At 40.5% G+C, this 18,085-nt stretch overlaps 1 protein-coding gene across 8 annotated transcripts in view; it reads left to right on the top strand.

The window, feature by feature from the left end:
* Positions 1-18,085, top strand: part of SCUBE1 (signal peptide, CUB domain and EGF like domain containing 1) — a 328,071-nt gene that overhangs the window by 79,025 nt on the left and 230,961 nt on the right. For 7 of the 8 annotated variants that reach the window (XM_045000217.1, XM_045000209.1, XM_045000200.1 and 4 more), the window contains exon 4: positions 5,272-5,406. In XM_045000217.1, coding sequence (XP_044856152.1) covers positions 5,272-5,406 — 135 coding nt within the window. Of the gene's footprint in view, positions 1-5,271; positions 5,407-9,110; positions 9,191-18,085 lie in introns of those variants that run through there. The other variant, XM_045000226.1, reaches the window with a different exon arrangement.

The following is an 18,085-nucleotide window of genomic DNA, read 5'->3' as shown; positions in this document are numbered from 1 at the left end:
TCAGCTACATTTGCAGAGAGTGGAAAGATATTTGATTTTTTTTTAAGCAGTGTGGGGGATATAAACATTTTTTTCCTTATTGTATTGTTTTCTTGGGGTTCCAGTTTAAGGACAAAATACCATAATGAATAACCCAAATATTAGCACAGCAGGTTGGGAGCGATTCAGGAAAACTGGTTTGTTATCTTAGCCTTGGATGCTGAGCAGACAGTCTGGCTGCATTTATAGTCTCCAAAAGCGATGTTTTTTGTTGATTAGAATAGAGATGATGATTTATTACTAGAACTGGATAAATACCACTAAAAACTTCCCTCAAGTTATTGCTTTTCAAAGGCATCTGCTTCAGCCACACTTGTGCCTTACTGTGTTTTATTTTCTATGGAAATTTGAGAAATCCAAATGTATTTGTACAAACAGCCCCAGAAAGCGAAATTTAAGCTCCCACATTCAAGTGCTTCCATCAAAGACTGAGAGAGCAAATGAAAATCCAATTACGTTACATCAGTGACTGTGGAGCAGACCAACAATTAAAGCTCAATAGATGACACTATTTATAGGAGATGGGATACTGTTTGACACATCATGGGATCAAGCTCCCATTGAGCTAGAGGCTGTACACCTTCATAATAAAAAGATAGCGCCAAAGAATGTACAGTCTATACAGTTAATTGATACATTTGTGCAACTTATTCTCCATCTTAGAGATGTGTTTTCACTTTTAAGATAAAAGAAACCCTTGAAGGGGTAAATACATTTTTCTTTTCTAAAGAATTTGTGTTATGTAGACAAACTTTTCAGCTAAATGTAATTGCCTCCACACACCAAAAGAAGAGGAAAAGCATTAAAAGAAACTGAAAAAAAGAAATGAAAAACAAGTTCCCACATAGAGCCATTGCAAGTAAATTGATGTTGAGAATAATTATTTCTAATTAGAAGGATCCATGAAAGATGGAATCACCAGATTACTAATGAGTTGCCAGCTGATGCAATTATCAGTGTTTCTTATTTCTCCCTTTTTCTGCAAAACTTGTTTGGCTTTTGCAGGGTATGGCAATTTTCATACTTTCTGTTTTTAAAGGGATATTTTAGTAAGCATTCACAGCTGTAGTTTTTTTCCACCTTCTGAAGATGCATGTTATCTGTTGATCTGATCTATGCTTTGTGTAAAGTTTCTATCACTGTGGTGTTTAAATGCTGAGCTCATCAGTTTTCATTCTCCTTTTCATGCAATGTTTCTTCTCCACTTTTGTCACATTACCTTTTTTAGTCCAGAGGCCAGATTTTTCAGGTGTCTAGCTTTATGTACATATGTTTGAAAATTTTGGCCATGCTCTTAAAATCTCTGTGAGATCTACTCCCTCTCATCCTGAAGATATGCTTATTGCACATTCACAACCAGATATGTCCTTTTCTTATTCATTCATGCTCCTAATACCTACCTTTTCATTATCTAAAGGTGGTCCAATAAATGTGGCTAGCAATGTTTTACTTACAAACCTCTTGCTCTTTCACAGCCACATCAGCTGGTGTGATCCATCACTCTCCTACCTTGACAAACTTGTCACCTGTTGTATGAGCATTTCAGCTGGAGCTGCTGTCTGAGACATCTAACCTAATGCCATTTGCTCAACTCCCACAGCCACTTCCAGATTTAATCTTGGTGCCCCCAATGTCATCTTGAAATCAGATCTTCCAGGATGCCTACTGCACAACAACATTGGTGCACTCTTGAGGAGTGGAACAGGGAGGTGGAAAGAGGAAAGCAATGCTATATATAAGTAGCCCCACTGCTAAATTAGAATTAGGTTAAGTTCTAGGAATGGAAAACTATGATTCAGATGAAATAACAGGCATGAATCTGAGTCATTTTTTAAATTTTAAGGAGTTCCATATGTACGTATGTATTTATCTGTTACATTTTGTGCACTTTTACCCTTCCCAGTTTATAACAGAAATACAAGTATCAAAATACTACAAGGATAGCTATACGCAGTATTTCCACCTCAGGAAGGCCTTTTCTCAGGAGATTTGCAGACCAACTTCCTGACTAAAGAGGTTCAGAATGTACTGACTTTGAGGCTCAAACATCTCTACCCATTTCTCTTATAAGCTAAAAGGCACCCCTCTCCCCTAGAACTGTGTTTTGCTAAACTATCTTGAAGTCCTGCACTACTGCTACCAGCAATCCATTTCTCTGCCGCACAGTGCTACAGTGACAAAAGCAGCATTCTGAGAGACAGCTTCCGAAAGTTTTAAAGAAAAAGTTTGAGTAAAATTTCCAAAAGTTCCTCAGTGACTTAGGTGTCCCATTTTCAAAAGGTACTTAGGAGCTTAACTCTCACTGAAAGTCAATGGGACTTACTCACTTTGATTTTTGTGTCACTTAAACACTTATGATAATGTTGCCATAAGGCAGAAACACAAAAAGAAGGCAGAGAAGAGATTCTCCAGGAAAAAGAATGGGGTGGGAGTGGATGTGCATCCCTTGACAATCAGTCTACCTAGTTTGTTTCCATTTCTTTCCACTGCAAGCTTGTGGTTTTGGTCTCAAATGGGATTGACTTTATAGGTGTCCTTTGGTTGTTGGCTTTTTCCCTGGAGTGTGTTGAAAAAGTATGGTTGATCAGAATTATTTTTCAAAGCGAGGCCCTTGGGGACACTGGCTGAAACAGGTGTGCCATCTTCATATGGTAACTACTCTGAATTAGCCATGGTTGCAATACAGGTGGGCTGCTTTGAAAGGTTTAGCAGATGAATTAATTGAAAAGCCAGAAGCATGTTTGTTGGTTTTACTAAAAAATATTCCATCAGCTGTAATGACCAGACACACACACATGCTCCTCCACCGCATCCCACAATCCAAACTATGCACAAGGTCTAATCCAGTGGTTCTCAAACTTTTGTACTGGTGACCCCTTACACATAGCAACTACATTATTTGATGAACGTTATTGGACAGCTCCAACTAAGATTGTGCTTGACACTGTAGATAATAGGAGATATGGTTATTGTCCTCTAAGGCCCAGTCATGCAATGAGCCCTAATCAAGCTGATCCCTTAGCAGGGCTAAGGCCGAAATAGAGAGACAAACCAATGCTATACAGTGTACAAGGCAATCAGACTCTTAGAGTTTGCTGGGGCGGTTTCTACAGTATGGGAGTAAGCATATTCTAGAGCTGAGTTGCTCCCTTTCACTCAAATCTTCTCCTTTGTCTTTATTTTTTAATCATTTTGGTGCAAGTAACTGACAACATTTTGCTATTAGAAATTTCTCCAGTTGTTTTCAGAGTCTGAACTGTGTTAACGTTAACTCTAAAATACAAAGGGTAGCGGTTGGTGGTAAATGGGGCAGTCTCATTACAGAAGTGGTAAATCATCAGATTTTACTGTTGATAAACATGTTGATAAATTATTGCATTGGTTTCAAATTATTCATCACAATGGAAAGGCAATTGTTCAAGTTGTTTTGTGAAAATATAGACAGCAACACTTGGAAAACGTCTCACTTTCTGCAAAATTATGTTTTTGTATATGGATCAAGTGAGGTTTTTTTTCCCCTCCAGTTAGCATTAAGCTAATCTTCTGATGAGACGAGTCTACAATCAAATGTATAATTTTGAAGAAATTTAGTCCAAACCCTGAAGACTGAATTAGGGCTATTTGTGTCAATATTAACATTACTATTGCTGCAGCCCGCAAGGTCTATTCATTCACACAAGTAGCCTCTTGCAAAGTCATGTGACTGCTCCTTCCCCTCACAACTCGAATGGCTCAGATGGTCTCTCCTAATGTGCTCCTCAAATGGCTCTGATGTGTCTGCTAAAGGGGTTCAGTCTCCCAAAGGGACAAGAGGAAGTGATAACATGTTGAGAATGCTGAGGGGCAAGCGGTGTTTGTGGGGGGAATTTGAGGGAATAGTGCCTCATAGTTTCCTGGTAAAAAGGACGGGGGAAACTTGCTGCATGTTCTCATCCTGGTCCAGGATAAAGGAGGAGACATTCTTACTCTCTAGAGCTTGTTATCCTCATTACACTGCTCTGTGCCTGCATTTACCATCCTTTATAGTGCTGGAGCTTGAGCAGTAAACATCACACTCACATAGGTTGATCCCCATGGTCTTAGGTCTTCAGGCTCAGTAGTGATGGCTGAACCAGCCCTGCATTGCAGCGTTAATTACCAATCAGGTTTCTCTAGCATTTCAAATCTCCTGGATGCAGTGTACCTGCCTAAGCAACATGTCTGGTCATTTCATATACCATTTGACTTTCTTGAAGAAATAATTATTGCAGTAGCTATGCCAACCCTGCTGAGGCATTTATAGTTTTTGTCCCTTTCTGAAATGTTGGCACTTCCTGTGGAATAACTGGTTGGTTGTTTGCAATGCCTCACAAAAGGAACAAATTGTGAGTTTCTTGGGTGGCAGAGACTCTATTGTCCAAAGAGTTACTTCGGAACAAGGATATTCTGCAATCTTTTATGAGCAAAAGATGAGAGTGCTTGCAAGGTTGAATACAGGTCAGATACACTGAGTATATCGTTTAGTGTCAGTGTTCTCCTAATGGTAAAACATATGTCTCCGTTAAACAGAGCAGTATAACAGTTTTAATGCCAAAGGGAGGTAATGGTGGGGAAGGGGGTTGGCAGAGGAGGGGAGAGGGGACCCTCAAAACAGCCAGTAGCTAATGCTGCCTTTGTGGGTTTATATGTTTGCCTATTAAAATGACAATACAGACATGGGACATTTAGATTTAAGAAGTCTTTCTTTCATTAAACAACATTAAACAAACGGACAAAGTAGGGGGTTATGACTTCAGTAATTGAAGCATGCTGTTCTGTTCAAGACCAGAACTCTATAAAGACTCTTTTCACCCAATAATGCCCTTTGTGTTTGCCTGCTACCCTGATAGAAATTACTGTAGGCCCAAAGTATGTCTTTCCAAGTGGATAGGGAATGACAGAGCACAACACCACTTTTGGCAGATGGGGTCACAGCTCTTTAGAACGTTAACATTCATTGTGCTTTGGAAATCAATTTGCAACTCAGAATGCATAGTGGCTTAAGCTGGATGCCTCCTCCCCCCCATAGTTCTTTTAATGTTAACTTTAAACCTGTGAAGTGAGAAAAAGAATTAAATGGATTAATTTGGATTAACTGTAATAGTGCCAATGTAAATTGCATTAGACTGATTTACAGAGTGCCATTTGGTTGATGCTTGCTATTTTAAAAATATACTCTGCGTGTAGATATTACATTCTCATTTTTTCCCCTAGACGTTGATGAGTGTCTGGATAACAATGGAGGATGCCAACAGATTTGTGTAAACACAATGGGCAGCTATGAGTGTCAATGCAAGGAGGGTTTTTTCCTCAGTGATAACCAGCATACCTGTATTCACCGCTCCAATGGTAAGTGCTCAGTCTTGGAGACATGTTCAGTGGAGTAACCATGTTGCTAAAATATTCAGAAACTATGTTCTTTATATTTCTCTCCTCAGATCTCTGAAAATCATTGTGCTATAGAAGTTGGATAGTTTATTGTATCCGTAGATTTCTGTGAGATGTCTGTTTATGGGTTGGTGGGGTTTTTTGGTAGGATCTTGACTGATTTATTGTGCAGCCATCTAAACTGGCAGCATATTCATTAGTAAGGCAGGGAAAAAAGATTTTGATATGAAATATTAATATCTGGAATGTAAAACTACTGATCATTAGAACAGAGAAGTCATTTAAAATGGCAACCCTCTACCCTAGGCATTATGGTACCAAAACTTACATTGAAACAAATGGCCAATTTATTTGGGAAATTATACACACTCTTCTTTTGCCAGAAGCCCACTGAATTTGCTTGAGTTTTTGATTGCTGATAGCCAGTATTTGTAAAATCAAGGATTTTCCATACAGCTGTGGTCATAATCTAGTGATGATTTTTGTTGGAGCAAGCCCCTCTCTTTTTCCTGTAAATTTCAGACACAGAAGACAAGCTTGGGTGCAAAAGGGAAAAAGAGCAACAGAACTATACATCTTTGCAATTAAGTTTATTCTTGATGTGATCGTTCAGACTTCTGGTGACCCTAAGAGTAGTGGGCATATATTCTGGTAAACTCAGTTTAAAAAAGGTGATGGTGAGCCTCAAAGCAGCAAGATGAGTCTGGTCAACAAAATGACCACTCGCCATACAAACAGTGTCTGAATTATTTTAAGTCACTGTAATTAACCAGAGGTTCCTACTGAGTGTAGGATGTGAATTTAGTCACTATATTAACAGAAAACCCAAACCTTATAATTTAACAGGAGGAGCTTTCTTAAAATTCTAAATATATTTCTCATGGTGTGCTTGTTAACTTAGAATTTGTAGAGATAAATAATAATTTTTATTTTAAAAATATGTACAATCCAGAAAACTATTCAGTTTCTCTGCATTTTAAAATGATTGTCAAGTTTAAAGCAACCAAAGTACTTTGATTTTGAGGAGAACCTGCAATTAAGCTCCATCAGCCGATGTATTTTAAAAGTTGTTATCTAGTAGGATTTTTAGTCATTCTGTTCAATATAAATTGTTCAAATTTCTGTCCAGCATAAAGTAACCCTGACACAAAGATATCCAACAGAGCAAGGAATAGTAGCTGGAAGCTTAATGAAAACCATTTGCAGAGTGCTGCAATACAATCATTATTTCAATTTGCACATTATAAAAATTCCCAGCTGTAATAAAAGGGAATTTAGATATCCGAGATGGAAGCTAATGAAACAAATGAAAAATGAGATTCTGAAGGCAAAAGATTTTTATATGAAGTAGATTTATTGAGGGAAATGGCGAGTTTTTATGGTGAGGACGATTCTTAGTTTGCAGGAGGACTGGGGAAGCTGATTTAAAGGGTGACTGAGGTATGCCCGTAATAAAAATGTGTGGGGTGAGTGTGTTTGTGCTAGCTTGTTTATAAAGAATGTGTGAAATAAGATTTAATTAAAGCAACACAGTCAAATTATTTTGGGTCTGAAATAAGAGGGCAGGAGGCACTTACAAAATGTATTATGACACGAATGCTCTATGACTTTTCAAAAATAAAGTGTCAATTTTTTTTAAAAAAGTAAACATTCTGTAGCACTGTGAACCCAAACCCAAACACATTGGGCTAGCACATTAGAACCAGGAAATGAAACTGAGTGATCTAGTTTCATTGTCCAAGCTGGCTGAAGTGCAAACAGTAACCAGGCATGGTGAGAAGTATATCAGATTCTTTCCATTAAATATATAAGCTGTTAACCTTAGGAATATTGTTTATTTTCAGTCTGTATCATGTGTGGGTGTCTATATAAAAACTTGGGGACAAAACAGAGAAGAAATATTCTTTTATCAAAGTATTTAACTAGAGACCTCTTTAGTGCTAGATTGTGTCTACACAATGGGTGCACAGGGATTTGTGGGAGAAGGGCACAAGGATCCTTCAACCCTTCCCACACCTGGCATCAGTATGTAGGCTCCAGTCACAACACAAGCGCAGTAGTCCAAGCACTTCAGCATGGATGTAAATTTTAAACACAATTACGCCCATTGACTTCTATGTAAAAATGTTTAAATGGGTGCCTATCCATACATTTCAGGCACCTTTGATATCAATTAAAAGTACATCCTATGTGCCACACTTTAAGATAATCCAATACAAAGCTCATTCCCCACTCAAACAATTCCTGCTCTTACATTTCCTCCTACCATTTTCAAATGTCTGGTGAAAATGAGAAGCTGTGCAATGTGCACTGAAGGGCATTGGATTTGAGCTATTTCAGATGTGGGAGAATATACCCCAAAGCTCTTGACCCCTCACAGAGATTTCCCAGCCTGCAGCCTTCTCTCATTTATATTAATGGGTGTCCAGCTTGAGAGTCGCTGCTGACCTGTGTGGCCAGTATGGCTCATGTGTTTTAAAGTTATGTGCATGCTTAAGTGATTTGGCATTCAGAGCTATAGCAATCCACATGCAATTTGGAGGGGAGAGAAAAGGTTGCAGGAGGAAAGAGTTTGGAAGAGGCACCAGAAAGTCAGTCTGTGAGCACATGGTTGGAATGCTCACTGTGGTTGCAGCACTTCTGTAAATAGTTCTCTTAATAAAGACCCAGTTTAGTTTTAGAACATGGAGTCTTCTCATGTTATTAGCCAATGTGTGGTACAGGAAACATGGTAGCAGCGGTCAGTCTAATGCAGTATTGACAACTCCTAGGATTTCTTTGCACCTCGTGCAAGTTTGGCCAGGATGAGTGCCAGTCTCAGGGTGATGTGAGAAACTCCAGCTTTCTCTCAAATTTCAGCTCTGCCTAGGGAAACCTCCCTCTGATTGGCTGCTTTCCCATCAGTTCCACCTCCTGGGGAAGAGCAGCCAACCAAAGCTGCTACAGAAAACAGGCAGAATTCTCTCCCCTACTCCCCAGCAGCTGACACCATTTTCACAGGAGGAGGAGGAGGAGGAAGCAGAAAATGCCCAGAAGCTCAGGTTAGCTCCACTCCCTCTTCTCTCTTCCCCTCATGTGAGCAACAGCACTTCCCCTCTCCCTTGCTGCAACACTTGGCCTGGGAAGGGGAAAAGGGTGGTGAATAATCTCTGGAGCTACCTCCCCTATATTGAAAGCGGGAGAAAACAACCCCTCTGCAGTGCCCTTCCTCCCCAAGCCTGGGAAAGGGATCTGATGAGCCCCAGGAGCTGCAGGAGGAGCAGACATGGGGGGGGTCTGAACTGATGTGGGGTGGAATTGATGGGGGACAGGCAGATGTGGAGGTGAGAGCTCCTGCAGCAGGGTTCAAAATCACCTTAATAAATTTGGGAAACACAAATTGTTGCACACCTGCATGGGGTTGGATGGTGAGTTCAAAACTCAAAAGACCAGCCAAACAACTCAATATAACACTTTAAAAAAAATCTCATGATTTGGGGGGCAGTTTCATGACTTTGGGGGTGTGACTCATGATCTTTGATCATTTGAGGTTGGCAATACTGTTAGTAAGACTCACAGCAAGGAAGAGCGTGTGATTAACAAGAAAATAAAGCAGCAGCTAGAAACAGAGCAAACAAGCAGCATGGAGGGACTCAGACCACTGGGAATACTGGATTTCCAGACAAAAAGCTCTGCACAAGCATGGAAACAAGAACTGAGTCTGTATACAGAGCTGACTTTGGGGGATAAAGATGCGAAAATGAAGGTAACATTTTTTAAATTTCTCATTTGGGGGGAAAAGGACAAGGAGTGAGTCTGTTGCCAGAAATAATGTCGGAAGCATTAGAACAGCTGATAAAGGTGTTTGATGAGTACTATGATCCCAGACAGAACAAGACTGTAGAGCGCACGAGACTGGGGGCAGTGTGTGTGTGTGTGTGTGTGCGCGCGTGCGCGTATATGTGTGTGGATTGTTTGTGTTGTATCCAAAACAAAGAAGCAGAAGAGGGAATAGTTACAAAGCTGAGAACTCTGACATCCACATGCAACTTTGGAAACATTAAAGATTCCTTAATTAAAGATGGGCTCTTTTCTGAGACGTGGTTTCAGCTTATAGGAGAGTCTGTGGAGAGAAACAGATGTAACCCTACAGAAATGCCTTCAAATAGCAAGGGCACCCTTGGTGAACAGAGAAAAGATCAAAACAGTGACTGTCACTAGTGCAGAACAAGTACACAGGCTCAAGCTAATGGAACCCAAGAATGAGAACGGAGACAGACTGAGAATGCAGATATCATGGTCTAGTGTATAGTCTCTGAAAAGCAACATGAAAGGCAGAAAGAAAATGCCTTGCCTATGGACAAAGGTGCAATGAGTGTGGGAAATGAAACCACTTTGTCACAATGCTGCAGAAATATACCCCCAGAAATATAAAGCAGCAGGACATTCAATGATTGAGGACAGTGTCTGCAGTATGACTCTTGCATATCCCAAAATTCTCAGCATACATGCAATTTAGACATAGGCTGACATAAATTCAGGTGCTATATTTGCAACTATTCTATTTGATCAACAACCAATTCAATCCCAGAAGGACTGTCGAGCCAGCTGCAGTGTAACCCTGGAACACTGATAAGCAGCAATATTAGACTGGAGAAATGTGACCAAGTGCTGAGGGCAGTGGGCAAATGCTGGCTGCTGCAGTGGTGCTGGAACTAAAGGTGTTGGGGGTGCTACCGCACCCCCTGGCTTGACGTAATAATAACAGACACCAAATACATGGTTACCATCATCAGCACCCCCACTATAAAAAATGGTTCCAGCAATGATGGGCTGGTGTCTCCTCCAAACTTTTCCTTCTTGCAGACTATGCTCCTCACTCCAAGGTCCATGTAGGTTGCCAGAGAGGCCATGGACTGGATGGCAGCATTACACTCCCCAAAGTGATAAGGAAGGGTAAAGCTGTGCCCCCCTTCCCATCTGTGCTAGTCACCAGGGAGTGGGGAGTGTGTGCAATATCCCACTTAAGAATCTATGAATGCCTACTGCCACATATACTTCCCCCAACATTCAAAGAGATATTGTGCCTGCCTTCATCTCAACATCTCTAGGAGCTGCTGCTGGAGCATTGTGTCTTCACTCACCACTCCCATGGGCTGTGGTTAAAAGCCACAACAGGGGGGTTTAATATCTTCTTCCGTGAATCCTGGATGGCATGTCTCCATGATTTCCAGAAGTTTTCTCATTATTTCTTACAGGCAGGAAAGATCAACTTAAATTATCCTCAGAGCAGTATGAATTTTATACTGGAGGGGTTAGACTGGTGTTCAAGTCAGGACAATCATTTTGCAATGTTTGTTTTGTTTTACTTTCTCCATTGCTGACCAACGGATTCACCTCACACATCTTTTGGGAAGAGGCTATGCCCAGTACAATGTGATTCATTTATTATGCCTAAAATGTACTTCATTTCCCTGCAGCTAAGCCAGGTTTCAACATTTTATTACGCAAAAGGAAAAGAAAAGGGACAAGAAGAGTGTCTTATGGTGAGGGACAAAACTTAACAGAACATAAAAGAAATTTTTGGTTATTCATATACAGTAAATATTGTGCATCTTAGTTGCATTGGTAAGCTGTGGTAACTAGTAAATTATATAAGAGAAAAAACTGGTGGCTTTAATAGAAACCAAAATTAGCTACCTACTAGCCTAACGTATGTTTAACCCCTTAAGTAGCATGCACTTCAGAAATCCTGGGAAGATTAGTATTTTAGGCACCATCTACACTATATCAAACTAAATGATATTAACACAAACTAGGTACCTTTTAGTTCACGCCAGCAGGGTCTGCATGGGGCAATTGGTATAGCATGTTAGCCTTCTCTACAATTCACACCCATCTAGTTCATAATGCAGGGCCATGTATACAAGCCCTTAGACAGAGCTTAATTACGTGTCTATGGGTATGTCCACACTGCAACTGGATGTGTGACTGCAGCATGTGTAGACATACTTGAGCTAGCTTTGATATAGCTAGCTCATGTAATCGCAGTGAAGCCCGCAGCAACATGGGCTATACGAGCTCACCTGGGACCTGGGTGTGTACTCAAGAGGCTACCACTATGCTGCTTCCTGTTTAGTTATGGCTTCACTGATATTGTTAGCTTTGATCTAGCTAGCTCAAAAAATAACTTGGGTATGTTTACACTTGCCGCAGTCACACATCAGATTGCAATGTAGGCATACTCTAACTCTGCTAAAGACTTGGACTACCTAGGTCTCCTGTACATACAGGCTCTGCATCACTAGCCATGCAATGCAGCTTGAGTGATATGGGAAGCCTTAAATGTCACCGCCTATGAATGTGTCTCAAAACATATTGAATATCTAATCATAGGCATGCCACCTTAAAGTTTGTCTCTTTAATGTTCCAGAAGGAAACATCAGTTGTTTCTGTTCAGATACAGATTGGGCTTTCATCATTTTATGTATTTTTCTTTAAATTACCCAACAAATTCCACATGTAAAAAGAGATGTCATTTAAAAACTTAACCCTTGATTCTCTGTCCAAGACACATTTACGCTGATGGTGTTATATCAGCTAATTATTCATTACCAACGCCCTATCTATCCTGGCAGTGTCAAGCAAACTAAAAAGGCAGGAATAATTGGAGGAGGTGGATTTAAGGGATGGGGAGGAAGCAGATGGAGAGGAACTGGGCTATAAAACACAGAAAATTATGGGGGTTTGTTCAAATTGTGTAAAAGGCTTTTAAATGGGGGTTGCCATGGTTTTTCAGACCATTTGAAAGCCATTTGATGAGGAGTTGCTTGTCCTCTTATCCCATAGGAATATGGTGTTCAGTTGAATCTTATTAATTTTGCAGCGCTAGCCTAGGAATGATCTGATGGAAAGTGATGTGATGTCAGTCGTGCTATGACAGGCGTGATCTTAAAAGTTCACTTACTTCTTCAAACTGCTGGCTCCATTATTGTTGGAGGAGAAGAAAATTATACTTCAGTTTTTCTTCTCCTCCATCCCAGCCTCGGATTTATTTATATTCTTACCCTGTTTTCATAGCTCCAACAGGATTCTGCAGTGGCAGAATAGTGGAAAGCCTGGGCCCTAGGGAAGAAGTGCCACCCAGTGGTTAGAGCAGGTGGAGACTGCAAGTTGGACTTGTGTGTTCTGTTCCCAGCTCTGTTGCTGGAACTGTGTGAGACCTTGGGCAAGTTCTTAACCTCTCTTTAGCATAGTTTAACCATGTGCAAACTATTATACTGCATAAGGTCTTTGTGAGATATCATCAGTTTGAGAGCCATCTGTGAATAGCTTCATAGAAACACAAAAAATGTATTAATATTTCATATTCATTTGTAAGGATAACTGAATAATAAGTGTGTTGCCATGTCTCCATAACTTTGGAACATCAGAGATTCTCATCTCAATTCTAAAAGTTCTTTAGACACATGCAATCTGTTAAATTATTTGGATGTACCAGACCACACCCATTCTAAGAGCAGATGCCCTGTGCCATGGAACAGCGTCTGTAACAATAGACTGTCCCACTGTAATTTTAACAATCATTGTATTTTAGGATTTCAATTTTAACAGAGAAAAGTATGTGAGACATCATTTAATGAAATCAATACCTGTACACTAATATGTCTAGATAACATATATTTTGTCTATTAAAACATCATTGTCTCAGATAATATTTGGTTATGGTTTAGGAAAAGGTTCCTAAGTGTAGAAATAATAATAATAACCCCTCTCTTTATTTGCACTGTAGCGCTTGAGTAAATAATGTAACATGACTGCTTATCTGTAATTGCATTGATGAGGGAGGATACAGGGACAAAGAGTAATGTTAATAACATTTTAAATCTCATTGTGCTTTGGTAGAAATGTGCATACCCTGCCAGAGTCACTACTGTTTGGATTGTAAGGTTTCTCATCTTCTGTATGGGCATTGTGTGAGAGTATCCCCCACTTGACTTCTCAGTGCAGTGCTCTAGTCCAACAAATAAATTACTCATCAAGCACCTTATTCATAAAGAGTAGTCTATAGACATAACATTTTTTAATCCTTTATGTTTCTATAAATAGTGAGAGGGTAGAACACTCAACAGTCTCTGCACTAACATGTACCACTTTAATAGGGTGATTTTTAAATAGGAAAGCAAACACGGGCCAGGTGTAGGGGATTGATTTTAACCCTTTAAGTACCTCAGTAAAATTAAAAAACCAACAGCCAGAAAACAGTGTTGCCATTTGGAACTTATTAAGCTGCACCTTATTTTATAATTTTGCACATTTCTCTTCCCTGAATTGTTGTCCCTGGCTTGTCTAGTGTTTGTTTTGTCTGTCTCCTGTTGTGAACTCTGAGGCAAGGAACATGTAAAAGTAGGGAACATATAAAAAAGTAGTAGTTGTTAAAGTAATGTAGTGCCTTTCACCATATTGCCAACCCTACTCATTTTAAAAAAAATCGAGATAAGCCTAAAAGAAAATCACGAAATGTGCTTTAAAATCATTGAGTTTCTTTTTATTTATGTTCTGGATTTTGAGCCTTTTAGTTTACACTCAATTGATGTTTCCAAGCTTTTCTCCACAACCATGATGGCTAGAAACTTAGTCTGTTTTTATCAAAGCCCAAAGTGACTTGCCCAAAGCACCAGAGGGAGTTGGTGGCAGAGCCAGGGTTGAGTACTCTGGTACCTCTGTCATTCCATCTGTCATGAAAAATGCTATGAGCTGTCTCAGGCTGTACTTTCGTTTGACATTTCACATCTTCTGAAAGACCAGAGTGTGCCCCCTAACACTTTGCCAGAGCTTTGGTTTAGTACCGACTCAGGAAAACAAGAGTACCAGTATTGAATTACCAACACCATATCTTTGTTTTGTTTCTGGCTATGGTTTATGTCCTAAGATACTGAAGAGTTAGCGAAACTCAATGGCTGTGAGTTCACTGCAACTGAAAAACCAAATCTTCCAGAATTCAGAGACAGCTATAGGCCTAGATACACCAGAATCCGTGGCTGAATTCTAGGGCGCTCTACAGAAGCTGGCCTGCGAAGCACTCCAGAATTTTAGGGGCCCTTCTGAGAATTATAAAAACTTTTTTTCAATGAGGTTAAAGGGGATGTTAAGTACCATCACAAATATACTGCCTGCAACCCTCAGCTGACAAGAAGTCAATAAGCCAAAAGTCTAACTTACATATATTCCCTGATTGACTGTAACAGTAATCAAGCAGATGGATACTTGAATAAGACTCAATTGGGGTGCGGGGGAGGGGGGAAGAGACAATAATAGGAATAACCTCTGAGGGTAGGACAAGACAGGAACTGACAGGAAAGAGTCTGTCAGAAATCACAAAGCTGGAGATATCAAGAAGTGTGTCATGGAAAGAGCAGGTGTTTAAAACACTTAGCTGCAGCATGACAAGCAGATTGCTCGCCAGGAAGAGAAGGGAATTTTTAAGTCAAATCAAAAATCTCTCCACACTTGTGTGACACAGAATGCAACGAACAATTTATAGCTCAGCTCTTGACTATAAGACTAGCAGCACTGATGAGAATCAAAAGCTGTATGCATGGTTGGGAAAACACACTGGAAAGCGGTACATTTAAAAAAAGAAAATATGCAAAGGAGGCCTTCACACTCAATCATTCAATAATACTGGAAGTGTACCAATATTTTGTTCATACTGTCTGCTCAGAATACAGCAACATTATAATAAATACAAGAACTGGGGTGTTTTTAAAATGCCCCTAGTGTTCAGCAGACTGAAACTTCAGGTGAGAAATATCTGGGGACATACTAAGCCAAAATATCCTGGAAGAAACTCACATTCATATGCAAACCATAACAAAATGAGAACGGTATTAAAGGTACTGTACATGTTGTACATCGTGGTGTGTATCCCAAATGGATGGAGGGATATACTATTCAGGCCCAGTCCTGTGATGCTCTGAACACCACCTGAAAGACATTCAGCATCTTCAGTGCCTGTTGAAATCATCTACAGCATTTATTGTGGCCCTTAGAAGTTTTTCTTTCCCTACATTTTTCACTAGGTAGCTGAATTAGCCACAGACAAATGCACAGGCTACATTATTCTTCTCTACTGACCATGGCAGTTTCATGGACCAGGTCATAGGTGGTCAGAGCAGTGGTGGTCATGTCTAGTGGTTGGAGCAGGAGTCGTGAACCAGGAACTGGAGTCTGCGTCAGAGCTAGAGTCAGAATCAGGAGTCGAGCCAAGGATCAAAGCCCAAGCTGGAGTCTGAGTCAAGCCAAGAGTTGGAGCCAGAGTCAGTAGCAAGGGGTGGGCCATAGAAGCAGGGATCTGGAACAAGGCAGGAATCAGGCAGGGCTCAGGAGTCAGGTCAGAAGGCAGGGTTCAATGCAGCAAGCAGCCAAACTAGGATTGACCTAGTTGTTCAGACAACTTCCTGTGTCTCCTGGCTTAAATAGTGAGTCCTAGACTATTGGAGAAGCCAGATATCTCCTCCAGTCAAGAGAGCAATGCCTCTGCTGAACTGGGGTCCACCAGCGTGACACTGACTGTTGGTACCTGTGAGTATTGGGTGGTTACTGTCATCTGAGGACTGGCTGTGGACCCCTCACAGGTAAATATAGATGACATCCAATAGTGGTCTATCACTTGCTTTGGTGGGTAATGACACAATGTATTTTTGGCTGAGAACCAAGGTTAATCAATGGGAATTCAAAATAAATCCCAAATATTTGTTAATTTTCTACAGAACAGTTGTGTGTGAGAGAGAATAATGTGTGCGTGTGTTGTGCTCCTGGGCTGGAGCACCCATGGGAAAAACCAGTGGGTGATCTGCACCCACTGGAACCCCCATGGGTCAGCCCCTCCCCCCAGAACCTCCCACGCAACAGGGGACCCACGGATCAGCTCCTCCCCCTCCCTCCCAGTGTCTCCTACCCGCAATGGATCAGCTGTTCCACAGTGTTCAGGAGGCACTGGGTGGGGAGAGTGGGGGCAGGAAGAGGCGGGGGAGGTAACAGAAAGAGGGGAACAGGGGGCAGGCTTGGAGGAAGGGGTGGAGGTGGGGATTGGAGCAGAGTGGGGGTGGGAAGAGGTGGGATGGGATGGGGTCTTGGAGAAAGAAGTGTAGTTGGGGTGGGCCTGGGGCAGAGTGGGGGTCAAGCACCCCTCAGGAACTAAGTAAGTTGGCACCTATGAATTACAGTGTCTCTTTTCAGGCCATCATTCATCCATCCTAGCAATGCACATTAGCCTGAATAATTGCACGGTCTGCTATCTTATTCATCTTAAAGTTTTCCTATTTGCTCAAAAGTTGGATTCAGTCTCAAGGGAATGGGCTTTTTTAGGAGATTCCGGTACTAATCTGTTGCTCAGGCAAGAGATGTAGAGCAAAAAGCCCCTCTTATGGAATTTCAGCTTTTTTGCTTCTGTCTGGAATCCAGAAATACATAGGCACACATGAAAAATAATGGAGAGAAGTTTCCTATAATGTTTGAGTTCTGGTGAAAGGTCCAGGTTAATTCTTTTCTAAACTAATTTCACCATCACTAACCAGAATAAGCTGATGTAGTCAATAATATGTGCCCTTGCAACGTCTACATGGTATATAGCATGATTGTACAGCTTCAAAAGACTTGTTTACTCATAGAGAGACAAGGTGACCTGAAGAAGAGCTCTATGTAAGCTCGAAAGTTTGTGTCTCTCACCAACAGAAGATGGTCAGATAAAAGAGATTACCTCACACACCTTGTATCTCTAATATCCTGGGAAGAACACGGCTACAACAACACTCATTTACCCATAGATAGTTGTGGAAAATATGTTTCTTCCACAGCTCCAACACAACACATCTACCTATGGAAAAACACCCTTTCCCCTCTCCATGACATACAATACCCCCTTTATAAGCTTTCCAGTGCATTTATATCTGATTAAATCATAGCACAAGCAACATAACCCAATATAACCTAGTACAATGTGCTGTAAGCATCAAGTTACAATGGTGATTTACAAGTCTTGGCAGTTTTTCCCCCAATAGGTAATATAGACTGGGGATAATGCTATAGCTGCAATCCCCAATCCACATCAAACTATAAAGTACTAAACAAGTCATGACCAAGAAAACACACTTCTCCTCCTTTCCGAAGAGAGAATTTTTGTCAGACATTCACATAGTCAGTGTTACCATATTAGTATTTTATGTAATAAGAATCATTTATTTAAACTGACATTTATATGGAATGTTACAAGTACAAAGTTGGGAGAGATAGCAATACAAATTTATTCTACAATGTGCATTCTTGACAAAAGGTAAGGTAGATCTGCCTATCAAAATACTATCCTGATAATTATTTGCACTTCTGATACCAACTTTCATCTGATGACATCAAAGCACTTTAAAAATTCCACCTAAATGTCATAAGACACCTATAAGATAGGCAGTATTATCTCCCATTTTATAGATCATGTAAATTAGAGAGAGAAACGTTAATTGCCTTGCCCGTGGTCACACAGGAAGTCTGTGGCAGAGCTGAGAATCAGAGCTGATCAGAAAAACTTTGACAAATTTTCATTCAGAGAATGTAGTTCCGTCTAAATCAAAAAGCTTTGTGAAATCATGTCAATTGTGCTGAAATT

Source organism: Mauremys mutica, chromosome 1 (genome assembly GCF_020497125.1).
Source record: "Mauremys mutica isolate MM-2020 ecotype Southern chromosome 1, ASM2049712v1, whole genome shotgun sequence".
NCBI classification, from domain to species: Eukaryota; Metazoa; Chordata; order Testudines; family Geoemydidae; genus Mauremys; species Mauremys mutica.
The sequence above is the reverse complement of the archived record's forward strand: the minus strand, read 5'-3'. Positions and strand labels throughout refer to the sequence as shown.